This window comes from Plectropomus leopardus, chromosome 14 (genome assembly GCF_026936395.1).
Source record: "Plectropomus leopardus strain MGB_pleo_1.0 chromosome 14, ASM2693639v1, whole genome shotgun sequence".
Lineage (NCBI taxonomy): Eukaryota > Metazoa > Chordata > Actinopteri > Perciformes > Serranidae > Plectropomus > Plectropomus leopardus.
The window spans coordinates 19,351,491-19,378,265 of NC_142189.1; the positions used below are offsets into that span (position 1 = coordinate 19,351,491).

At 40.8% G+C, this 26,775-nt stretch overlaps 1 protein-coding gene across 2 annotated transcripts; it reads right to left on the minus strand.

The window, feature by feature from the left end:
- Nucleotides 1-907: 907 nt before the first annotated feature.
- On the minus strand, nucleotides 908-26,775 carry slc35f4 (solute carrier family 35 member F4). Of its 2 annotated transcripts, none has more exons than XM_042501213.2 (7): nucleotides 26,397-26,775; nucleotides 8,575-8,875; nucleotides 7,405-7,624; nucleotides 7,175-7,300; nucleotides 2,984-3,176; nucleotides 2,203-2,292; nucleotides 908-1,642 (listed from the first exon to the last, which is right to left on the minus strand). In XM_042501213.2, the coding sequence occupies exons 1-7, from the start codon at nucleotides 26,623-26,625 to the stop codon at nucleotides 1,401-1,403; spliced, it is 1,401 nt and encodes a 466-aa protein (XP_042357147.2). In that variant the 5' UTR covers nucleotides 26,626-26,775; the 3' UTR covers nucleotides 908-1,400. The 2 variants fall into 2 exon arrangements, with proteins under 2 accessions (XP_042357147.2, XP_087943993.1); XM_088087867.1 differs by lacking the exon at nucleotides 26,397-26,775 and adding an exon at nucleotides 14,575-15,066.

Below are 26,775 nucleotides of genomic sequence, written 5' to 3' on the forward strand. Positions count from 1 at the left end.
GATTTAGGCAATACCTAAGTTATGTTAATATCTATTTCCAAGGATGTTTCAAAATATTGTTTGAAAACTCAGAAACTAGCCACATTCATATAGTTATTAGTTGAAGTAGTACTTCTCCCACAAAATGACCATTCATTAATCAGTTTGGCATGCCATGTTATCTTGAATTTGTGCAGGAAACTTTTTTCTCATGTCTCCACTGAAAACATTTTGATTTATTAATGGACTGGGGACCAATATGATATGATGAGAGACTGTATGCACTGATTGATAGTCTCATGGGGAACCTCACTTGTCAAGCCCCTTGAGGGTTTTCTGGGTTTCCCCTGCATGTCTCCTTTTATTGAAATGTATAACATTGCTGTTTTTTATATGTGCTAAATAAATCAAATCAAATCAAATCAAATCACTATATCAACAGCAAAACTATATCAAAACATCCATTTACAAACTTCCCTAAAACTTGTGTAGTATAATCCAAGTCTTAGTTACCCACTCATGTGTTCATTACTTCCCAAACACATGCATTTTCACTAAAACCTTACTATTTAAAACTGAACTGAAAGTAAAACTTGTCTGTGCTCTTTTTAAAGCTGGACGCCAATGCCAAAGTTTTATGGCAAAAATGCATGTGTTTGGGAGGTACTGAGCATACGACTGGATAAATGAGTTTTAGATTATACTGCACGAGTTGTGTGAGAGTTTGTAAGCCAGTGTTTTTTTATGTAGCTTTACTGCTGTAAAAGTGGTCCTCAATCAAACGCCAAATAACATGTTAGCTTTTTTCTGTGGATAAACACAAACCGCCCCTCCGCAGTTTTCTTCATGAATTCAAGGTAACACAGCATGAGTAAGTAACATCAAAGTATTCCTTTCAGCAAGTAATACACTACTATAAATATGAGTTTTAAGTCTTTTATTATAAAACCAAAAGAGCCTGTACATTACACGTAGTATAATTGACATTCTTTTATATAATACTATTCAATAAGACTTAAAATAACACTCTTATTGATATAACTCTAAATAAATATGATAAATACATATAAGATTGAGCCAAATTGGCCCTGCCAATATTTATATTCACAGAATACAGTCCGCAGAGCAGGTCAGGGGAGGACAGTCAGCTCTTGGTTTGGATGCGTGCGAGGAACAGGGCCGAGCATGGCGAGCATTTCAAGAAAGTTAACAACACTTTCCACCCTTTCAATGAGCGAAATCCATGAAAGTCCTCCTTTTCTCCTCCTGTAGTGAAGTGGTGGAGGCAGAGGTGCATCTCCAGAGTGAAGTTCAACACTTCCTGTCTTCCTGATTAGAGTCCATGTGGACCAGGCTTCCTGCCTCATCTCCTGGAGGAGCATGAGCAAACAGGGCTTCAAGACTAGCAGATCTCTGCCATGTCATGCCAAGGGAATGGAGACAGTGCCGTTTGCTCGACTGCGGCTTCGAGTGTGGACGCTGGAATCTGTCAGCTCCTCGCCGTGTTCCTCTGACTTCTTGTCTGCGATGGTGGCCAGGAATCGCAGCGTGACCGAGTCCCACTCCTCTGGCAGCAGCAGGAGCAGGAAGCCCAGGCAGATGATGCAGGTGGCTGCCAGACGCACCACGCTGAAGATCACCTCGTGTTTCAAAACATCCACGGCTGCAGCAGTTGAAAGAAAGACAGGAACAAAAGAGGGAGCCCAAAGAGCAGGATGGAAAAGAGGATGAGGGAGAAACAAAAACAAATTGAGATTAATTACATAAAGTAAGATAAACCACAGGACACTGCGGCTGTAGAGGATGAGTACAGCAAATGCGGCTTATAATCAGCACAAGCCATCCACTTTATCCTCTGTGTCTTTGCGGTCTGGAGCCCGGGGACGAGTTGCTGTAACCCACTGACCTTCATACAGTCCATCGTGGTTAAAGAAAACTCGTCTGCAGGCATTTAGTGTCGCCTTAGCAACCTGATCCTCCCTCAGCGAGAGAATAGTTGCAGGGTTTGTTGAGGCACATTGATGATTGGGTTTCCAGGACGAGAGCGGCAGACTTGCTGTGTAATCTGTTTGCCACAGTGGCCCTAAGTGCTGACCTCTCGACACACAACCACAGTATGTGTGGCTGTTTACTCTCACAGTAATATTCATTTCCATCCTAATAATTGAGAAATAATGATCAGTAAATTGGAGCTAAGACTTGAGCCACATTAATAAAGCTTACCTGCATTGCCCGGCACACTGAGCAGTGTCCCTATGGAGATGAGAATTGGGTACGTCAGCACTACACCAACATGGATCAGGATGTTGAACACTGTAAAAGACATCGAAGAGGGTGAAAAAATTAATAGACTGAAACGACTGGTTGGTTAATCAATTAGTCGATGGACAAAAGAATTATTTGTTGACAATTTTCATTTATTGGCTGTAACCGCTTATCCTCTCAAGGGTCGCAGGTGGTATTTCAGGCGATTCGAAAAAGCCATAACACAAAAAAAAACTTGTTATATTAGGTACGATTATGTTTCTTCCATTGAGCTTTTTAGCAGATATGGTTCCTAACTGTTTGTGTTATTGCTCACTGGCACACGGGAAATGTCAGCTATTTTTTTAACATTGATTTGTGTTGTTAATGTGCTAACTGGCTAACAAGCGTCTTAAATCCATCTTGTAAGTCTCCCTGTTCCCCTTTTTTAGAAAAACAGTGTACCGCTGCCTGCTAGTATGGAGAGTTTCTTCCTCATCACTAGTTCTTTGATGTCGGTTTGGTGCGTCTGGGCCTTTCGACTTTAAAGATACACACATTGTATTTTGGTAATACCAAATGTAAAAATAACTCGTTTGTTTCCACAAGGCACCATAAATATAGAAAATAAATGGCAAATAAATCAATAATAAACATAATTAACAGCTGAAGCCTTGAAATGAATTCAAAACGCTTTTAGGGAAACGAAAAAGTGAAACCATGAGCTTCACTCTTTACAAAGATGTGTGTGCTCTCTCACCCAGCCACAGTCCTGCCAGTCCACACAGGTATCCCCAGGGCAGCGAGGACAGAGAGCCCCAGTGCTCCACCTTGGTGAAGTAGAGGATGAGGGGCACGCAGGAGATGAAGATGAGATTGAAGAAGCCCATGGTGGAAAGGAAGTGGGCCACTTCTCCAAGGTTGGCACTGCCCAGAAACATCTTGAACAGCACCTGGACGGCGAGGAGATTTCATTTACAACAGTGACCACACAGGTGTTTAAAGTGGGTGTGTAACCGCCTGGGTTATTTTGTTAATAAACCCCGGGATATGTTCCATGTCTTCTGTGAAGGGTTGTAAAATGCACTATTTAAATTCCTGGTACAATTTTTATAGGGAGTATTATAATTTACTTAAGTTAGTGAATGCAGCATAAGAAGTGTACTGCTGTTTACATGACAGGAGCTGTTAAAACCTTACCAGCTACCCTCATCTCAGCACTTTTCCCTTTAACATTAAAAAGTTAAAATTTATTAAAGGATTATCCTAAAAAAACATTATTCGAATTGTGATCAGATGCATCACTTTCCCTATTTCACCAAAAGTAAAGAAACTCATTTTGAAATGATAATTGCTATTTATTCTTGCAATGAGTTTCTAAGACAAATATTCAACACTGGACTGAGTTCTCTGTGAATCTGAGACTGAAACTTTAGAACATTTGTTTTTTGTATGTAGTTATATAAGATGTTTTTAGGAATTGTTTCAAAAATGAATATCAGAAAAGGACCCTCAAGCTCTAAATTTTAAATATTTTTAGATGATTTGCTTTTATCCCACCAATGCTTTCCTTCAAAAGTAAAAAAGGGATGTTGTTGTGGACTACTCATTTTATCAGCTGATTACAGAAAATGCCATCTATTTTGGTATTTTCCCAACTCCTGTATTGATTTTTTTTGGGCAATATATCTGTTCTTTGATTTCCAAGTTTGAGTTTCCACTTCCTCATGAAAATGTATTGCTTGTTTCAGTTACCCTTCTACCAAAACAAATCAATACTGTATTATTACTTACAAAATCTCATATCCATAAATCGAAATGTTTCAGTCATAAACCTTCTCTTTTTAATTTTGACATCAAACTCAAACAATACTTATTTCACTTTTTTTTTTTTTTTTTAAAAAAGCCAAATTGCCCAGGACTCAAAACATTTAATAAATTGACTGCATTTCCATCTTTGCTGATCAAGTTTTAGGTGAAAGGAATTAAAGACGCCTGTCCCAAATATAGGCCTGTTGACTTCAGTGATTTAAGCAAATCATAGCCGGGGCTGGTGATTGAGGTTTTACGGTGAGTAACAGTTTGTATTATTAGTCAGTCATGACAGGTAACGTCGAGTCGCACAGCTAGCTTTTCGCTGGGCGTCTCTCGGTGTGGCCGGAGTTTCAGTAGCATATGTAAACCGCTTGTTATGTGTGTTTGAAGTACGTACACTCCATAGTAAGTGTCAGTGTTTGTTACTGTTAAATGTGTTTTCGGTCTGTCAAAGTTTAGCCGCGTTGCTAATGTTAGCTATCATTAGCTCTAGTGCTAACATTCAGCTAGCACCTTGGTGGATTCGTCAAACGGATGTCTGATATTGTGGACGGCGGACGGCAGGAGACAGGACAGGAGACAAAGCCCAGCTGCTCCTGTGGAAACAGGGGAGGAGAGACTTTCTTATCTGTGGAAGAGGAGGTACGCCTTCCGAGGACAAAGAGCTTCAGTGACTGAACTCCTGGTGGGTGAGTAACCCGTTTCCTCTACATCAGGGGTGTCCAAACTTTTTTTCTGAATGGGGGCCACGTTGGATAATGTGAAAATACCTGAGGGGGCAGTTACTTTTTGCATTAAATGGGCTACTAAAACTAAAAACAAACAACAAAAATAAGCAAACACACAGATAAACAAGCAAGACAAACACAACTGTTTGGTGTAGTAAAAATGCATTGAAAATATTCAAGTCCTCTGCTGCTCCTCAAAGAGACAGCCCTCAAAAAGAGGGTTTCCATTAACCCTCAAATTGTGCAAATTGCAACTATAAAATATGCCAGATGGAAACACCTTAATTAAAAAAACAACAACTCCCATTTATAGCAAAAAACATTTTTATGCTTGCATGATGTGGTATTTCAGGCAAATCAAAAAAGCCATATATTACAAAACTGCACTGAAAGCACTTTTTTTTTTGTTTTTATATTCTTTATGGCTTCCTCGGGCATGATGCAGCAGGCTCTACAAGAGTTGCTATCACATTGCTTAACGCTTCAAAAGTTGAGCAGATCATGTGGAAGTCCTCTGTGAAATTGTGGACTATCACCTCCCAGAAATCCCCCCATACGTGAACGCTGTCACATATAAGGGGCTTGCCTTCCCATTATCGCTCACGTAACACGCCTACATTGCCTTCGATTGGAAATAATGACGGCTAGTGTGGTGGCTGCAGCAGAAATAAACCTGCTAATGTTTTGAACATCCATCGCCATGCTTCTAGGAATGTTTTTGCCAGAGGAGAAATCTCATAACGTCACTCAGTTGAAAGGCAGTCATCTCGCAATGGTGTTTTATCGACATTTTGATAGCATCGCTTAATTTTTGCACAAATCTGTAATGGAAACCTGCCTACAGTTGACTTCTTTCCTGTGGTCACATCTGCTGCCAAGCAGGAAATGTCTGCTGTTAGGTTACTGTTGCATGCCTACAAACTGTGTTATAGTGCAGCTATCATCAGGTGAAGAGAAAAAAACAAGGTGAACTCGCTTGATTAACCTACATTGTGTGGAGGCACGCAAATAGCACACTTTAAAAGTCAAGTGGAGGGTCATTAAAAATTGGTCCGCTGGCCATGTTTGGCCCCCGACCGTATTTTGAACATGCCAACTCTAAATGGTCACATTCTGCGGCCATCATCTTGTGAGTGTCCCGACACATGCTATCCATGACAAGGCCTACACCTGGGGGAATAACTTTAAAGATGTTGCCAGCTTTTTTTGTTGTTTTCTTTATAGTGTGGGCCTACCTGTATTTCATGTGTCTTTCTTTATTTTTTAGTTCCTTAAAGAAGGTTGATTGAAGGCTAAAGAAAGTTTGCGTGTCTTCAATACCCATTTGTGGCATTTCTATAGTGTTTCAGTAAATTGAGTAAGAGGAAGCTTGAAACCCTCCGCTGGTAAATTAGTTTGCTTGTTTGTGGGGTTTGCCCATACAGCAGTGGTGTCCAAACTTGTTTGAATGGGGCCCAGATGAGATAATGTGAAAAACTCGGGGACCAGCTACTTCTCGCATCCTATGGGTTGTTAAAAAACTCAGATTCAGATGAGACAAGCGCACCTGGTTAATCTTTCAGTGAAAACATATTCAGTTTTCCACTGCTCCTGAAGCTTTTTTTACACTTCTTTGCTGTGGTCATGTCCACTACCTAACAGGAACTGTCTGCTGTTGGGTAACTTCTCATTTGCTTTCTTTGCATCTGGTTATGAAAACACATTAGTACCACCAGCGTAGTTCCTACTTGGTGTATGTCTACACACTGTATGATAGTCTAGCCATCATGAGGTGAAAAGAAAAAATGCAAAGTGGTTTTTCTTCATTAATCAAATTTGTATGGTAGGGCATATATAGTATATTTTGAACAACAGGATGCAAATCGTTAAAAATTGGTCTGGGGGCCATTCCTGGACTTTGGACATGCCTGCTATAGAGCTATACAGGTATTTAGGTAGCTATAATATATATTTTTATTACTCTTCATTTTGGTTCAATTTGTTAATATGTTTAATGTGGTTAATTGTTACTATGCGATTCGTTAAGAGCGGTTTAAAGGTGCATCAAAGGTGAGACCACACAGTTTTAGAGTCTTTTGCCTCTTTTCCACTGCACAAAAAAATCCACTAACACCTGCTAACATCTGGCTCTTTAATGCAGTGGAAAGTGTACAATCTGCATTCACACAGCGCTCAGCTGACTATGTGGTACAACTGGGTATTTATTTTTTTACAGCTCTGCTCTACTGGCAATGGGAAAGCAGTCCCAAAGTAGCCAGTCACCCACTCGATACACATCAGAAGTAGACAGTACAGGTGGTATTACTATTGAGTGTAAATAAATGAATCTAGGCGCTACTCTTTTAGCCCAAAGAGCAGAACTGTGTTACAAGTGCAAGGGGAATAACACAAGTGTAATGTGATCTAACCTTGTAGAGAGCTGATGTGGAGGCAGAGCCCACAGCCAATGCCACGCCAACAATGGAATCGCCATGGAAACCGTCAGCATAAGCCATCATGACAATACCTGTGATGGCCATGATGGCTGCCACAATCTGCAGGTAGAGATTCAGAGTGATCAGTGGCATCAGCAGTCCTCAGAAGTAAGAAAAGCAATGCTTGACAGTATCATCATCATCACTAGTGTTTTCATACGGACCCGAACACCCATAAAACGGTCCTTGAGAACAATCCAGGACAAGAGAAAGACGAAGGCCTTGTGGCAACAGTAGAGGGCGGAGACATCAGTGGCGGTCAGTTTCTTCAAGGCCATGAGGTACAGGTAGTTGGTCAGTGTCCACAGGATTGAGAAGGGTGCTGTTCTCTTTACGAACAGCTTGAGAGTCATCCCATCCTCCCCAAAGAGCTTGCTGCACTCCCTGTTTGAGAGAACAGGTGTTTATCAGGCTTTTAGCCTTGCTGTCAAGAGGAACAACTTTGAGGATGGAAATGTTGGTTGCTTAGTTGCCTGGTTCCTCATGGACAGTCAGGTGGTTTAAAATGTGCTCCATACAAGTTTCAAGTGGAGCAAGGCCTCTAAGAGGCCACCAGTGGAGCTTTTAAAGTGGAGAGGTTCTTGGTTTACGGTAAAAAAAGATCGTTTTCGACTACATAGTTTACCGTGCATCTATTTTTTGGAACATAAACACATCTAGATGACTATTTCTCTTTAGTTTGACGATGGATTTCACTCACCCTTCTGTAAATCTTCTGTCTGTCTGCTGTAGCTCTTTTACATACCAGTAAGTGGAGCTGGGCTCAATACTTCAGAAAAAGACACAACTTGGTATTCATGACTTGAGACTTGGCATAGACTTGGGACAACTGACTGAAAAATACTTGGTTGTTTTGTGAAATATTTGCATATTTCTAGATATAAAGAAGTTTTGTTTTTTAAACACGTTAAAGGTGATTTCTAGTGCAGTGCGTAAAAAATCTGATTGTATTCACCACAAAACCCACAAAGAAGAGTATGTGAATATATCTTTTTTGTTAGGTTATTGGCTTGTCAACCGTTCATCAGAATTTCATGACTTGACTCGTGACTTGCTTGACCTGAGCAATGACTTGACTCGTCTTCCTTGACTTAAAGCAGGGAGACTTGACTCAACTCGCTTGATTCTCATTAGAGCCACCTCAAAAGGTTGAGACCTGCTTCTGACTTGCGAATGTGTGACTTTCTTCCACCTCTGGCTATAAGCAAGAGTGATATTGAAAAGCTCGCTGGACAAAGTTTTCAGAATCCAGTTGGGCAGCTCATGCTTTGTTTTAAGTAAATGATTCTGTACTTTTTAAACTGAATTCAAAGATAACTTTATTGGTAGTTTACCTGAATTTCTGTATGGGAGTCTGCTTCTCCCGTGTGGTAACCACAAGTCCCGAGTAGTAGATGGGGAAGAAGAGGATGTTCCAGTTGCTGCTGAACCAGGAGATGAAGAAGGGACAGGAGAACGACTGGAAGGTCAGCTTAACCACCTGAGTGGTGCCCACCCAGGAGGAGGAGACACACAGCACCAGCAGCAGACCGCCCAGCACCTTCAGAGCTGTGTTGGTACATGTCTGATAGGACCGGCTCTCTGCGCTTGTTTCGCTGCCTGGTGTCTCTGCATGAGACTCTGAACCATCCTCTCCTGATGGGAGACAACAGGAGAAAAGTTAATATCAGAATATTACTTGCAGCGTCTCTGCGTGTGGGCTTTGCTTCCTATTCAAAGGCAAATAAGAACAGAAAGCCTCAACTGTGAAACTGTTTACCTCTAAAATTGCACTTCAGACTGAAATATATCGACATATCTGAAGAACTAAAGGATGGATTGCCATGGCATTTTGTGAAGACTCTCATGGTCCTCAGAGGATAAATCCTCTGTTATCTCCCTGATCAGGTTGACATTTTTTTGCTTTTGGTGAAGAAACATGGTACAGAGATCCATAGTATTGAGAGGTTGAAGTCCAGTGGATTTGGGCTTCATCTGACCTTTTTTGCAACCAGTTTTGTATGAAATTCCAGTTTGAAATTTTCTTGTCAATCAGTGTGCCATATCAAATAGACTATCTCTTACTCCTCAAAATGCTCCTTAAAAAAATTGGCTGAGTCCTCACCGTTTGTTGTTTGAGGCACTCGTTTTAAGCAGCAGAGCTTCTCCCTTACAGTAAATTGACTGCCAATTGTAGTATGGCATTCACATCCGAGCTCTAATTAAGTGTGGTGCTAAATACTGTGGCTTCCTTCATATCAGCTCTCTGCTGCAATCTCACATTTTCGCTTTTTATCACACTTACTGCAAGTGTGCTATTGGTTAAGCTACTGCGTGCCAGTGGTAGCACCTTTGCCCAGGGTTGCTGTCCCCTGCTGTAGTGCCAACATGGGGTTCACAGTTGTAGTTTTAAGTGAAATATCTCAATATGTCAATATCTCTTGATATTTCCTACAGGGTTGTACACATGCCATGTTTTTTGGGTGCTTATTTCTAATGTTTTAATAAACTACAGCATTCCCAAGCACCTGTTTTTCAGGGCACAACAGCTGAGTTCAACTTGTGGAACGCAGCAGTGCACACCGCATGTCATGTGATGAGGAACAACCAATTAGTCGGCACATATCTCTCCTGTCTTCCATAAATATCAGTCTTTGATAAATATGGAGGAGAAGGTGATCATTTTAATGCAGGGATAACTGAGCTTCACTTATCTTCCATGGACTATATTTTAGGCCCAATACACACTTAAGAAACACTGGAAGATGTCAGGTGTGGACTCAGGATTTCTGATAAGAGGGCTACGATACGGTGCTCGTTATGGTTGCTTAGCAAACTTAGATGCAACCTGCATCTGCGCTCATGAAAGTTTGCACAAAGTGGACGCAAGAGTAGCACCCAACACCCGACCTTGTATTCTCCGGGCAGGCCCACACAACTAATGATATCAGCCTGAGCTGGACTGTGTGCTTTGTATTAATTAGCAAATGCTAACATGCTAAAATAAGGTCGGTCAGTGCGGTAAACATTAAACCTGCATAACAAGCATAACATTGCCTTTGCGACCATGTTAGCATGCCTACATTAGCATTTAGCTCATAGCCCTACCTCTAAGTACTACAGCCTTGTTCACAGATCATTTATTTTAGCCAAACTTTGCGTCATCTGTGTGCTTTGTATTACTGTATCCTATATATACAGGATGTAGCTCGTGCCTCCCTGGTTGGGCTCCAGCACATAAGCATTTATTGATCAATTGCCCTCAGTGATCACTACCACAGTTTGCATTTCTTGCTGTAAAGGCGCTGATGCATAAGGCGAGGCTTTGTTAAAAATGTGTTGGGTTAGCATTGTGGCTGTGTGTGTCATAAATAGCTTTGTCGCCTCATGAGGCAGCATGTACTGTGCACCCATTGTAGTCAGGTGTGCACAGAAACCTGATGCAAGAGTAAACCTAACCACATGACATTCCATAAGAAAGTCATGTCAACCTTGGCAGCCACTCTTTGGACTGTTGGTACAGTCCTGCTATGAAAGTGTTTCCACTAAAATATACAGTATATTTGAACACAGAAAGGACAGGTATAGTATTGTTACTAGACAAATTATACTCCCAAATTACATTTATATATATAGCCTATAAGGAGGGGATTTATTTCTCATCTTAAGCCAGTGACTCATAGTTGATCTGGCCCAGTGCCTTAATGGACTGCGGGACTGAGCGGACCTTAACGGTGCTGTATAATATGTGAAGTGCTGTGTGTGTGAGCATTTCCGGAGAGAGAGCTCAGATCCGTTCTTTAACTTTCAACAGTGTGATCAATTTACACCAGGGCAGGAATAAGAGATGACATGTGCTGGATGTTTGCTCCCTTTGCTAGGTCAGCACGTGAAGCTCTGCCATTTCCACCATGGCTACAGACACCAGAGCCCTGCAAGCACTGGAGCTTGTACCCGTAGTATCTCCCCTCTACAACAGCAGGGCATCTCAGGGGTGCTCATTATTGCATTTGATAGTCTTTTGTTTGTTAAAAGTAGTGTCACTGTCAGGGCTAATGAGAGTGGATTGTAGTCACGAGTAAATATTTCTTTCTTTCATCCAAAAGAAACCTGTAACACAGTGTGGAGCACAAACTCTTTAAAAAAGTAGATTAATTTGTCTGTGTAAAGTTATTGTGAAATTTATGGTGAAATGCTAATTTGTATCATTTAAAGTCTGACGTGTCTTTTCCGCACCCACTTCTTTTATTAAGAAGAGAACTCTACCGTCTCGCCAAACTTACTTTATAAGCTTAATGAATGCATGAGATCATCGCTGGCACCCACTAAGAGTATTAAAGCTAAGTCGTGGCTGTAACCGTTATATCCAAGAAACAATGGTGAATATAAAGTCACAGATTAAAGTCACATCAGTGCAGTGGTGGAGGAAGTAGACAGATCCTTTACTAAAGAAAAGAACCAACACCACAATGTAAAAAAGGCCCTATTGCAATTAGAAGTCCCGTTTTGAATAACCTAATGAAGTGAGAGTATTAACTGCTAAATGTACTTAAAGTATCAAAAGTAAAAGATCATAAAACTGGTCCCAATGACTGACATATTATAATATTTTACATTATTAGGTTAACTTAATGATGAATCAGTTCATAAATAGTATGTAACTGTTATAGGTGCTCATGTTGGGGCTTGTTTGAACTACTTTATATACAGTTAGGTAAATGTACAATATATGCAGTTTAGCAGCCCAGTTGCCAGAATGAAATGTTGGGATTGTATGTTTCTGCAAACCACAGATATGTTACATTTGTAAGTTTCATATATAGCATAATTATCTTTAAAGTGACGTACTTTAGATTACATGTTCAGTTTCACATCAGGAGGAGTCTCTAATATATGTTTTTTGAAAATTCTGCCTCTTTGAGTCTCAAAAAATATATTCAAATAAAATACTCATGTTTCTTTTAAATGTAAAATCTTAATCGGAAAATCAACCAGTAACTATGTTTGTCAAAAAAGTGGAGTAAAAAGAACAATATGAAATTTAGTTGAGTAGAAGTAAAAAGCAGCATAAAATGGAAACAAGTCAAGTACAAGCACCTCAAAACTATATAGACTACAGTTGAGTAAATTTGATTAGTTTCCCTGCAGTGCAGCACTGGTCTTGAGCCTGACAAAAACTTTTCACTCACAAAAGCATGTTTGAAGCAAGAGACTAAAAAACTATTAGTTACAACAAAAACCTTAACGTTGAGAAAGTGTAAAAACGAATGATGACTTCCACTGACAACTGGGTCAAACACACATCTTTTTTAGTTCAGTTCGTTACAGACTCTCACATAAAATGTTTCACCTTACAGTATGTCCCTGCAGGGAGCAGATCTACAGCATGTGCTGAAAGCAAAATGTTCAACAGCGATACCGTTTTCTTTTCCACCGGATCATCGAGGGATTTGGTCTAATTACATTCTGTCACAGCAAGGATCCTTAATCAACCTAATGAGCCCGGTGCTTGCTAGCTGGAAAAACTGAGATCTGATATTTCTGCAAAAGAGAAGCAGCTCTGTTATTCCCTTTTTTTCTAATCGTCTGCTTTTCCTCGTCCACCGAGCAAGATGGTTCGTGTTTCATAGCACCAACAAAACCTAAAGCTTTTAGTGTTGGATACGGGCTCTTCTGTCCTGAGGTAAAAGCCACTACAGGCTGATCTGGTGCCAAGATGCAGTAATATTATAACTCTACTATTCCCCCGCCTCATAAAAGCACCTCTCCTGGCCAAAATTGTATTCTCATAACAGACAGGATTATTGCTGACTAATACTGCTGCTAAAAAGTTGCAGAGGAAACAATAATCCATGACAGTCTGTCAGCACAGTATTACAGTGAAATACTTAAATTAGCAAAAGTCATGTGTGGGGTTGATTTCAGTCAGCTTAGAGTATGTGTACTTGTTTGGCTCAAATTAAAGAGTAGTGGTCTTAAAGTAGTCTTTAATTGAGCACCAGCTGTTAAAAAAAATCAATCTGATGCATAATTATGAGCCCAGTTTCTGTTATGTAAAGATGGTGACTCAGAAAAAGAAAAAAGTCTCCTTTTTGTAGTTAAAACGACATCACATGAAAGTGTGATTAAATGTCAGGAAATCTACTTAAGACTCTTTTGTTTGCCGCTGCCTTTTATAAAATCAAATATTTATTCATTGTCTTACACTGCACTACTTTTATTCTTATATTTTGCACCTGTCTTAGCATACTGTAGTTTGTTTTTATTTTCTATTCTCGAGCTCTTTTATGGCATTTTTAATTGTAATTGTACCTTCAAACAAAGATGTATACTTTTTAAGCTATATATGTCACCTATAATACTGACTAACACGAGACTTTACTCTTTAAATGTTTATAATCAGACATTAAATAGTCAATTAGCTCACTATGGCTACAAAAAGTCGCAAAGTTGACATCACGCCATTTCATTACAGAAATCACAGCGCTGCATAGGATCACTCACTACTGGCGCCCATTAAGAGAGCTCATCTGCTCTGTGTGACGCAGTATGCTGCTCAAACCTCACATTTCAATCCATTCTGTGTTTCATCCCCGCCACTGACACTGCATGCCAGTGACGTTGATAGACTAACCCCTGCTGAATCCAATACTCAGCTTTTTTTACCATCAAGTCTGCAGAGCTAGGCAGCATTAGGTCTTTATCTAACTTAGGTCAGAAGATGTGACATGGTTATGATGATACTGATGAGAAGTTGATCAGCAGTATCACTCCACTGTTACAAAAGTAAAAGGTGGAGGTATTTAGGTGAAGTTCCATGCTTTTTAGGGATGAAGATGCTGAGGAGTGGTGCTCAGATAGATGAAGGAAGGGTAGGAGAACAGATGTGAAAGCAGTTGACTTTGGCCTGTTTGGTTTTAGTTTACATCCGTGCTGGGCAGCCAAAAACATGCCACTACTACAACTACACTTCCTGTCAACACATTTAGCTTCTCAACTCTGCCAGCAGGAAACTAAATGTCTGAACACCAGCCAGAGGTCAAAATGTCCAAATGGAAATAGGTCTTTAGATTTTAATTTATGGCATTACATGTAAATGCAGCACACCATTAAATTAAGTAGATTACATTGCATAACTCTATTTGTATTCCTCATGAATATCTGTAAACTCTATAAGACACTTCAGTGCATGTGATGCCTTATGGGAAAAAAACTCTAAAAGCTTTAAAAAAGCACTCCATAGTTTTAAGCAACCTCTCTGAGCTAATGCTGCTAATAACTCATGCCAACACATAAAATAGATAAAAGTTTAGTACAAATGGCGTCCCGGGCCCTGTCTGCTTCTTTCAGTTTACCTTCAGAGATGGGGCAGGTGAGGACCTGAGTGCTGTACGAGCTGAGAGGAGCCACTCGGGCTGAGTGCTTCTTCATCCTCCACTGTGCCACAACACACTGTCCTTCCCTGGGAGGTGTGTGTACGTGTATGTGTGTGAGTGTGTGCCCGGGATGCTGCTGCTGCAAGCTCAGCAGCTCCTCCTGTTAGCTCCGTGCATCCTCAGACTCCTGACTCCTCCGCTTCTCCTTCACGCTCTTGATTGCCCCCCTCCTCCTCCTCCCAGATCTCTGTCAGTCTTCTGTCTTCTTCCCAGCACTCTAGTCCTGACTCTCCGTTCCTCTCCAGCCCGCCGCTCTCACTGTTACTGGTGCTCTCTCTCTCTGTCTGTCTGGATAGTGACACAGCTCAGTGGAGATAGCTCAGTGGAAGTGCACTGAAGTGGAGACTCTACTGTTGCACTGTCATGCCGTGATCCAGCGCTGCCACTGTCTCCAAGGGAGACTGAGCTTCAAGTGTGTGTGGCATGGTGCAATCACTCCCCTCATCTCTTTCTACCCCCCCCACCCTCCTCTTTTCTCTCCCTCTCTCTTACTTTTCCCCTCCTCTTCTGTTGCTCCACAAATCAGCAGCTTTGTTTGGAAGGTAACCAAGCAGCCCGGGCTAATTATGCTGCGTTAGCTGCATGCTGCCCCCTCCTTTCCTCCCTCCTCCTCCCCTCTCTACCTGCCCAGGCTCTTCTCACTCATCCCTCACCGTCTCTCTCCATACACTCTTGTCCCCCGTCCTCCAATGACTCTCTCCTCTTGGCACATCTGCTCTTCACTGCTCCTTGAGAGTCAGATTATAAGTAGAGCTCTCTCCTGTTGCTTTCACCACTGCAGCATTAACTTTCATAAGACGTGATGGCCCCATGCATGTAAGATCTGTTATCCACTGAAGCAATCCTCATGCTCTTAGTATTTAGACGAGGGATAAAGGGGTCTCTGCCCACATGGTACTCACACCACTATGACACATTTACACATCACTGCTATGATACGACCCACATCATATTTCCATCCTCCAAAGACGGCTCAAAGGAGATGGCAATACAGACCAACAAAAATTTACATTTGAACAAATACTACTTATACTACTGGTGTTTGTACTGGGCTTATACATAACTCTAATATTTGCACCTTTAAATCAAGAGTGAATACCATTTATCTTAATCACTCTGTCTGTGGCTGACATTATGATCCTTCGAGTCACAGATGTTTGTGATTCCTTGCACTCTGATGATACATTGTTTTTTCATTGGACATATCTGCATGTTTTTGTATCTGCATGTTTGCCGTCTCCAAAGCCTTAGAAAGAAGGATTTACATAAACCATACATCATCACTGAAAAGATGGACTATCATAAAACTAAATTGTCAATGCAGAAAGACACAAATACTTTTAAAATTGGTTCTAGCTAACCAGCGAAAACAGAGGAAAGGGGCTGTGATATTTGCTTTTGCTAAAGAGGTACAAAACCTACAACTTAAACTCTACACATGAACACAAAAAGCATAGAAGTGGGGGGAGAGAGAGAGATGCCCTCTCTCTCGATCCCCTTCTTCACTATTTGCGTTCGTGGTTGTTTAAAAATGATAAAGTGTTGTTCCAGCAACAACCCTAGAGCCAACAAAAATCTGCAAAATACGGTTTTGAGCCGGGAGTTGAGCAGGAAGATCTAGGCGCTTGTGAGATGGAGGGAAGTTTACCACAGTTTATTTACACATACTATAGTACCCACATTGTGATGATACAACGCTGGTTGAAATTCAGCATAGTATTCCTTTAAGTTACATTTGAGATGGTTATACACAATTCAGCTATCTCCACTGTGTGAGACTTTACAGCATCACTCTCCTAAATTTCATAGGGAAAGATGGCACTACATTATTTATCTCCCGAAATCTGATGGCGGGGAGTGAGAAGACCGCACATGTAAAAGCTCCACTAGGCTCGGAGTAAATGATGCATTGCTAGACTTTAAACTAGCAAACAGTAATGCCAATCTTTGTTTTAATGAGAATTGTTGGATAGTGCCTGAGGCCTAAGATATTTATTGCCAGTGATTGCATGTTTGAAACTGTTGAGCATTTGATAAGTATAAATAACTTGAACAGCAGTGAGACCCAGAAGCATCTGGATCACAACATGAAAGCACTGCTCACTAAAAGATGACACTTGAAATGTAACGTTGCTTGTAAGGCTCCCTCCACCAAGCCTGAGTGAAGAGACCCTGCTGGAGACATGTTGAACTCACCAGAGTTGAGGTAGTCCCGCAGTGTTAATTAATTCCCTGAGATGTAGCAACAAAACATTTCTCCTGTACGTGACAAAAGGAAATGATTATACAGCTAGAGTTGGAGGAAAAGTACACTGCTTCATGAGGGCGCTCTTCAAGAAACTGAGCAGTAACAAGCGTTCTGCTGGGAGAACTAATCCCCTCTTAATAAAAATACAGGGCATATAAATCTTAGCTAAATCAACAAAACTAAAAAAATAGCTCATTCATATGTTGTTGTGTTTGAGCGAGCTGCAGCAGCAAACATAGTTGGAAAGAGCATATCGGCAAAGTAATAGTGAGAAGTGACACATTTTGTTGGAGGGACTGCACCCCCACATGATTGGGCGTTACCAGTTAGCTGATAGCCCCACAGCCGTGAATGAGCCAGTGATGGTGATGCATGAAGGAAACAGCTGATGCAACTCCAGTGCAACTTAGGTGCTTTCCCTGAACAAATGCTTCATTGCTTTACCCACTTTAACCCTTGTAAGCAATTTTGACCAGTGCTTCTTCACTTTTATCTAAGTAAGGACGCTAACTGTTAACCGAGTGATTATGCATTACATATTTACATTGTAGTGGTACTGCTTTAATAAAGAAATTGCAATACTTTTTCCATCACTGTTGCACGATCAAGAGAAACCCTATCATCAGCAAAAGGTGTGGAGAGTCAGTCTGGGCCATGAGTGTCACCCTCGGGACTGCGGTCAGGAGTTTCCATCTCAAGGAAAGCCCTCTGGCCATTCTATCTCCAGTTGTGGTTTATCTGCCTAAAGATTTAATGGAAATAAATTTTGCTTGGGTCTTTACATAAACAACATATCAATGTCTAGTGTATGCACATGAGGCCTTGCAGTCTGTAACACGATCTTAATATAACCTATGCTATGCAATGCTTAGCCTCTCACCAGAAAAATCAATACTAGCCAAGCGAGGAACACTCACATTAAGAAAAAACACTCAAAGTAAACATGCATTAAAGTAAATGCAATGCTGGTTTAAGAATACTGAATAAGTGTGATATTTTTCAGCCACGCTTGCTCATTATATCAGTCTCACTCTGAGCCCCTCCCGTCCTGCCTCTCTCTCTCTCCAATGCTCATCAGCCAAATTTCTGGCACTTTTATAGAGAGCATAACAGATCAGAGCACTTCTCTGTGCATTCCTCAGGCTGCCAGAGACAGCACAGTTATTGTGTGGCTGTTTGCTACAATGGGGAAAAAAATGCAGGGCCACGTTCCAGTAACACTACGGTAATGTACTGTTTGAATGCTGAATTCAGAATTGAGGAGGCGCTTTGAAAATAGGCAACACTCTTGTTATCATCCTTAAGGAAAATACTACTTATTTCCCATGGTCGGTCAGTGTGACAGAATGAGTGCAATGCTAATGCATTAAGCGATGTCGTGAGAGTTAGGCTTGATTAAAATGTTGGATGAAACGAATGTTTGATCAGGTGAAAGCAGGGGATGAGCTGAGGGAAGGGGGGTATGGATCCCCTGAGACAAGGAGGGTTAAACTTAAAAATAGCCCTGCTGATGAGTGGAGCCAACAGCTAGACAGGGAGGGGACAGAAAAACCATCCCGTCAGCAGAGCCTGGGATGCTAATCGCTATCAGATTAAGAGAAACACTAGAATTCAACAGCGCCACAATCTACTGATCATGATGTTCAATTAATACCTCTCAAACAGCTTCAACAAAAACCTAACATCCTGAGCCTCTATAGCTAAGTGTGACTAATAAACAGGTAACTGATAACACAATGTTGCATCACAGATCAAAGCACAAAATAGTACAGCATCCTCTCTCTTTTACCGCCATAGCAACAGTGAGCCTCATGTTTACTGACGCATTTGCCCAATTCAGGCTCTTTTGTCATTTAGATTAACCGATGCCTCTCAGATTATAGTGCGAGCTCCTTTGTCTTCAGCTCCTCTCTTTTACCCATCACATCTCAGTGAGGCCCAGGAGGAGCAGAGGAGGAGGAGGAGGAGGAGGAGGAGGAGGAGGAGAGACGGGGGACAGGAGCATGAATGTTGTCTGCAGCTGTAGTGTAGACTACACAGAGCATGAATCAAGTCCTGACCGTTAGTTTCTACTCATCGGACCTCATATCATCAAATCAACTCAGTGTAGTTAGAATATGAAAAGATGAGGACACCTAGTGGTGAATACGATGGATTGTGTTTCAGGTGCGTGGTGAGGGACATCCAGACAGATATTCCTACATTTGACGTATTCTTTGTGGTGTCTCATGCAGTGTCAGTTTTTGTGGTGCGTGTTTTATATCTGATGAACCTTTAATATCAGCAGTGGTATTAGTAGTTCCTCAAGGAATTCTTCACCCCCTCAAAGGATCATTTGTATGTTAATTACTCGCTCTATATTACACCGAATTCCCGAAGAAAACTTGCATGCCTCCAGCGAATGAAAAACAGAGAAAATTCTTGATGTGTTTAAGGTTTACACAAAACTATATTAAAACATATGTTTCCAAACTCTTACATAACTTGAGCAGTATAATCCAGATTTCCTTTTTCTTCTCATTTTTCTGCCCAAACAGACAGACCGTCAAAGCCAGACTACACTGACAAAAACTGAAATTTTAACTAGCTGAGCACAGGAACTGCTGATCTATCGCTGCCTTGATAAGTTTGTTTGTTTTTGTTACGGTATGACTTTGGTGAATTTTAACAAATCCTATAAAAAAACAATACACACAATAACACAAACTGATGACTGAGGCATTGCTAGACCAGCCGCGACTGTGTTCAGGGAAGTAAAATTACTGTGTTTGTCATTAAAGTCTAGTTTTAAAGAGAGCATAGTTCCCCATTGGAAAGGGCCGTCTGTTAGGGAAACATATAACTGCATAAAATTATAATACTGCACGAGCTGTGGGAGAGTTTGCAAGCGGATGTTTTGATGAGGTTTTGCTCTTGTTAAACACGGCCCCCTCAGCATCCTCTCAGATTTTGGATTCTCCATTCACTGTGGAAGCATGCAAGAAAAGAAAAACAGTTTTCTCCACTAATTCAGCATAACATGGACTGAGTAATTGATACACAAATGGTCATTCATAGGGCTGAAGTATTCCTTTTTAAAGCACTGAAAATGTGAACGTTTAACAGCAATTTTTCTTTCAGAAACAATTTTTGATTATTTACAGTGATGGTCATTGCTGTAGATATTTTCATAGGGTCTATTTCTTTCATAGAAAGTAGTCCAAATGAAATCTATTCACAGTCAAGGTTTGCATTTATCCCCAGTGGCAGGGCAGGGGTATTACTACAAAGACCATGGCTGGAGTAGTCTGTCTGGGCTAACACCTTAAAGCACCTTCTAAGTAATAGGTGCAATATTTCTCCTTACAGGTGTTACAAAACTGCTGACCTGTACACATGCCACCGTGCTATTTGTCATATGTTGGAGTATTGTATGTCAGGTCACTAAATATTTCGGCTGGCCCCGGCAATTCACTGTTGGGCCCCTATTCTGTATTTGTGTATGTACACAGTCCCGTCTAAGTTACACCCCCCTTAATATTTAGAACATACACAATTGTCACCCCCAATAAAAACATGAATGTAGCATACTACTTTTTCATTTACATAATTAAAGACCTTTGCACCCTAAATTGATCCAAAAAAGGCACAAATTGCTGACTAGGATGCAGGAAATTAATTGTTTTGATGCTCAAAGTCTTCTGGTGGTGGACCCCAAAACGCCCATTTCATATGTGTCCCCCACAATGGTGAAACAAAACCTATGGCTTTGCCTACCTGTGTCTTTACAAGCCAAAGCCACACTATTAGGTAATAATGTAAGACCAGTCTTAGTTCTAAATGTACTCTTTTTTTTTTTTTTTAACAAATTTGCAAGTTAGTCAAATTACTTTGGGGCTTTTGGGGTCCCAGTGCAGCTGCCCACTTAGCCCGATTGGTAATTCAGCCAAGACAAGTTGTTATTGAGTGTTACAAATGTCACTTTTCATTCAATTAATTCCTGTCACCTCAGCTGATTTAGGGTAGCAGCAGAAATCCCTGAGGCACACATCTCAAAGCATGTGCCAATAAAACTAAAGGCTATCTGAATGGCAAGATACCACCATCAGTAACTGGATTTTTTTTCTGTGATTTGGGTGAAATAACCTTCTAACTTATCCCTGGACACAGCAGATGTCAAATTACACAGTGCTACTTTTTTCTGAAATAATAATAATCATAATAACTAAACAGAATTTACAAAGTGATTTGACAAACAAAGCAAAGCAGAAATGGAATACATAGACGGAGGTACAAGAACAGATAGCCAAACAGTCCTATTAAACACAAGTGAGAAGAAACTAGGGTAGAGTTAGGATAAAATTAAAACCTGTGGACAAATAATACAAGATGCAGGAAGTATAATGTCAGTATAAAATAATACAAAGAAATAGCCCAAAAACAACAAAAAGAGAAACATTAAAAGCAATCAAACTATAAATAAAAGGAAATACAATAGATAAAACATACATTAGAAAAAGAAATAAAAATGAATAAATAGATAAATAAAAAGACAACATCACATAAAAGCAATTCTATAAAATGGGTTTTGAGAAGTGATTTAAAATATTACTTTTAAAATTTAAGAACTGCTTTTGACTTTTGCAGACACTTCGATATGGATCTTTTCATACTGATTTGAACAGAGGTTGTAATTAAACTATGTACCAACAATTTCTATCTGGCATTTCATTGGAGGTGTAAGGTCACTTTATAGTTGTTGTTGTTGGATGTAAAGACCACACGAGGGCAGTGTTAAGCTGCTGACAAGGCTGTTGATATACTCAACATGATGGAAAGGCCACTGCAAACCTTTCACATACTGTGCCCTTCTGTTAGGTAATATTACTTTTGGATCACACAGAAATTGCTCACAAGGAAAAGAGATCACTCAACTATAAAGTATATTGCTGGGGCCAGCCAAAAATCTTTAGTCTGTTGACATACAGTACTTCAACATATGACCAATAGCACAGTGTCATGAGTACAGGTCAGCACTTCTGTACCTCCTGTTGAGAAATATTGCAACCATTACTTAAGTTTGAGCTCATTCCCAGGAGCATGCAAGACTAACAGCACTCCAGGAGTCGTTCAGGCAAAGCTCATATCCCATTCGACGCTAGGCTGGTTAAAAATAGCACTGAGTGAGCAGGCATGGGAATGGGACAGGCCAAAATAAGTGCATGCACATACAGAATGTTTTAGGCAATGTTTGAGGAAGACAGCGAATTCACCTGCTGTTAACACGTGGATATAAATAGTTTTAAGAACGCAAAGGTGAATTACTAATCAATGCAAGCATGAATGGATTCAAAGGCATGGCTATTTTTCTTTTTATGTCCCTTCAGACTTTCTCTGTGCACATAACAACACACCCCATTGTGATAAATGGTTGCTATTCATGCACTTCCATCAAAATTTTTTCCTCTGAGTGCTTGTGTGTTTGTCGTCTTGCTGTGATGCCGACGGTGAACAACACAGGCACAGTGCTGAGCTGTACTGCCACTACGAGTACCTGTCATTTCTTCTGCACCTTACCTATTTACCCAGCGGGGTGCGTGCCAGCACTACAGGCTTGCTCTTTTCTAAATTACCTACTCAAAGCAAGATACACAGCAAATTATTGTAATAGTTTTCCGGGAGGTGCTGAGGAAGCATTTACTGCACACACTATTGTTGTTTGCTTCACCTGGAGCTAAGTGGCTGCTGTAAGAATATGTTGTCCTGTCTTTTCCTGCATTAAAGTCAGTTTCTTGTAGACATTTCTCTCGAGCAATTGCGTATACCATCATATGCATGAAGTGGTGCAATAGGAAATATTGTACTTTGCTTGTTTGGGATGATGTTTACCTTCTTACTTTCATATCTTTCATATCACAGCACATATGGCATTATATCATGACCACACTTACTGCCACCAAATGTAGTCCACAATTCCCCTCAGAGGCATCTTCTAATTCAACGCAGATGGCAAATGGCAATAATAAACTGGCACCAGAATCTTACTAAATATATCATTACCCCATAGGCTCTGCAGGATGAGCCCATTGGTCTGTTTACGTGCTCCTTTGTCTTACCCATCATGGAAAATGACACTCAGCACCTTGGCGGGCTTCTAATTTTCAACTTAAAGGTCCCATATTATGCTCATCTTCAGTTTCATACTTGTAATTGGGGTTTCTACTAGAACATGTCCACGTGCTTTAATGTCCAGAAAACACATTTTTCTCATATTGTTTCACCTGAATATATCTGTATTCACCCTCTGTCTGAAATGCTCTGTTTCAGTGTTTGTCTCTTTAAGTACTCTAAAGCTCTAAAGCTTAGTCTCCTATGAGCGGTCAGTGTTTCTGGATCTTCTACATCTGCACTCTAAGCATCTCTGCACCATCATTTCAGCCAGGAAATGACTGTAATGAAACTGCAACGACAGTTTCTGCCTTGATATAGTAGAATTGTGACATCACAACTTCACAGAAGTCCTGACGGCTCATTAAAAGTCACAGTTTCTTATACGGACTGTGTGCATTTCTCTGTGAAATGAGCGTTTTGATACTTTCACAGTATTTACATAGCACCTATACCTGCTTTATAATTGAAACATGGAAATCTGACTTTTTACAGTATGGGACCTTTTAAGGTTTATGAATAAGTAAACGAAACAAAAAAAAAATGTGCCTCTTTCAAGCAGCAATTAACATTAAACAAAAGTGAATTCAGGGTGACCCTTTTAGCTCACCTGGAAGAGTCTGCCCCCCTTATAAGACTCAGGCCTTTGCAGCGGTCCGGGTTCAATTCCAACCCGTGACCCATTGCTGCATGACATTCCCACTCATTTCTTTCTCCCGCATTTCCCATCTATCTATAACTGTCCCATCAATAAACATAGACAAAAAACATCCCAACCCAAAATGAAATTGACTGTTCACATTTGCATTTGTAAGACTGATCAAAAGACTGCACGGTGTGCACACAGACTTCCTCCCCGTGACAGCACCAGCAGCCGCATGTTTAAGAGCTGTGCAAGCAGGAAAAATGGTGACCAGTATGCTGCCCTGAGGAATATCTTCTGTTGACTCCAGCATGCATAAAAACCAGTTGATGGATAGATGGAGAAACACGGTGCTACAGATGCCATATTTCATCAGAGAAATGGGAAACGTCTCTCGAATCAAATAACCCCTCCGCCCGCAGATGCACTGGCTTTTGTGTGGATGCTATTACAATGCACACCTGCTCCTTATACCTTAAATTACATCACAGGCGACACCCTGTCTTTCATTTTTGTCTGTAGATAATGAGATGGGACAGACAGAGGCATATATGCTAGGAACAATAGCTGCAGCGAATGTTTATTCCCATTATTAATTAGTCTGCCATTTATTTAGCCTTGTGTTGTATTCAAAGCCTTGTTTTGTCTGACCAACAGCCCTAAAACACCAAAGATATTCAGTTTATTATCATATATATCAAAGCAAGCTGACAATCTTCAGTATTTGGGGCATTTTTGTTTGAAAAATGACAAAATAGTTGGATTTTTTTTCTCTTGATCAACTTGTTGCTCATTTGACTAATTCTTACAGCACCACTGGAAACAATATTATCTTTTGATATAAAGGGCATAGGTTTCATTTCAAGACTGGGGGAGACATGAAACTTTGGGGTTTGGTGGGTCCTCTACTAGAAAATTTTGAGCTCAGTTTTCCTGTGTTGTGGTTAATTTTTCCGCATCAATTTTTGCCTTTTGAATTTTTTTCCTATGGAGTCTGGTTTCTAAAGTGAATAGCAAAAAATGTACATATAAGACAACATTAGACGTCTTAATAAGCTTTGTTATCACTTTGAGTACAAGAGCTAAAACTGCTGTTACACAGTAATGTTGTACCGTTGAAGTTATTCAGCCTGTTTTCAATTTAAAGTTTCGGGTGCGTCATTAATCAGGTGTTTCTCCACTGGATTAATGTGGACGAGTAGATATATTCTCAAATGAGAGTGTGTGATTGCATTCATGGTTAATCTACTGCAACTGACACTCTTGATAAACAGGAGGTGGCTAATGAGAGACAGGCTCATTTCCTCCTCTATCTAAAACGCCACTGAGGTGCTCTCAGCTCATCCAAAAGAGCTTCAGCTGAAACTGATTGAATGAGGCCGTATCCGTGGACTCACTCTCCCTTTCAGACGTAAAACAAGTTTGTCAGAGTAATGTGTTATGTCACAGAGGATACCAAGGTTCGGCCGTTGATCTGAGCGGGAACATCATAACATTGGGAGCACATCTCTCTTCCAGACGTTTATATCCAAAGTCATGAATTTGTAGCGTGGCTTTTACGTAACAGCCAGAGGGAGACGGTAGGGAGCTTACGTGACAAGTCCAACTCATTTGGGGTGAAAGTGTACCAGCATTCAGAGGCTCACACACAGATGACCAATTCGATTTTTATGGGGACGTATTCAAGAAAAGCGGCAGTTCATCCCTACCTTAACAAATAATGACAGAACAATGAATAGGCCAGTTAAGTATGGTTTGTGACTTTGGTGATATCCTGGTCCACACTCTCTTGCTTTATTACCATAAAGCCATTTGTAAAACCACTGATTAAATGTCCACAGAGCATTGCCCTGTTTGTTCTAGCCCCCTTGTTATAATCCCACGGGCACCGGCAATACTTTAACCGAACTGGAGGGCAAGATTTTACACATCATCCCTAAACAAAGTGCACCATCAGCTCCTTTCTCCAATCCTGGCTATTGTCTTTGCGTCAGCAAAATCCATAGCACTGCTCCACCAATCAAAACCACGTTGACAAATGAAAATTATAGAGAAGCTTGAAGTATTGAGGCGCTGCAATATGTCAAGCATGTCAGGCAAATATTCACATGCATCACAGGAAGAGATGCTGCCATCAGGGAAATTGATCGTTTTAATTAAACATTTGGAATCCAATATGTCGTGTAAGCGATTGTTTGCAGAGTTCAGCAACATGAGAGTTTGATGTGGACAACATTAGGCAACAGTTTAAACAATTGTCTCTGAAAATGTCAGTGTAATTTGTGCGTGACACTTTGCTGTGTAATTGCACAGGCTGATAGTGTTTGATTTGTTCTCTCTCTGATGTTGTGTCTCAGAGATGGATGGGGCAGCATCACGCAGCCTCCAGCTCATAGTGGCAGTGACTGACATCATGCTGCTCCTTAATAGACATAATTAAAACATAATTAGTTGAGTTTGCAATAGTGGATTTGGCCTAATTAAAATAATTTGATTAAAAAAAAAAGATTCGTGCATCCTTTCTTTTATCACACACCACTTGCACGGACTGCTTTCTGTGTTGATATTAATTCTTTAGATATGTATTTCTATCATAACAATCTTGTTGTCTCTTTAATTCACGCAATCTCACACCTGGCAAAGAGAGGCGTGATGTTGTCGCATGCACTCACGATGCCATCACTTTGTTTTCTTTGCACTCACTTCTATGACTGGAGTATCCGGGGTTGTAGCCGTAGTAGCCGGTGATCCTCAGAATCCGGTCCTCTATGTCGTGCACCCCGTTTGCTGTCACTTTGGAGCTGCTGTCCATGAAGACGGCGCAGCTGCCACCGGTCGGCGTCGCCTTGCCCGGCAAGTGCGTGTTCATCAGGGGCTCCAGCCGGATGCAAGGCTGGTCTCCACTCTCCAAAACACTCTCGGCGCTTATCATTGTAGGTCCGAGCGGACAGAGATCAGACGAGAGCCCTGCTCACGCGCACGCAGACCCTCAGGGATGCATCAACAATTAGCAACAAGAGGAAGAAGACATCCAAACCACATTCACATTCCTTCAGTGATGCTCCCGGACGCAGAGCAAGGT

Excerpts from the sequence above, each read along its gene's own strand:
- slc35f4 (XM_042501213.2), bottom strand. The coding sequence starts at position 26,625 with ATGATAAGCGCCGAGAGTGTTTTGGAGAGTGGAGACCAGCCTTGCATC. Across the intron at positions 8,876-26,396 it reads CGGATACTCCAGTCATAGAA|GAGAGGATGGTTCAGAGTCT; the intron begins GTGAGTGCAAAG and ends GTCTCCCATCAG. Across the intron at positions 1,643-2,202 it reads CAGTGTGCCGGGCAATGCAG|CCGTGGATGTTTTGAAACAC; the intron begins GTAAGCTTTATT and ends CAACTGCTGCAG.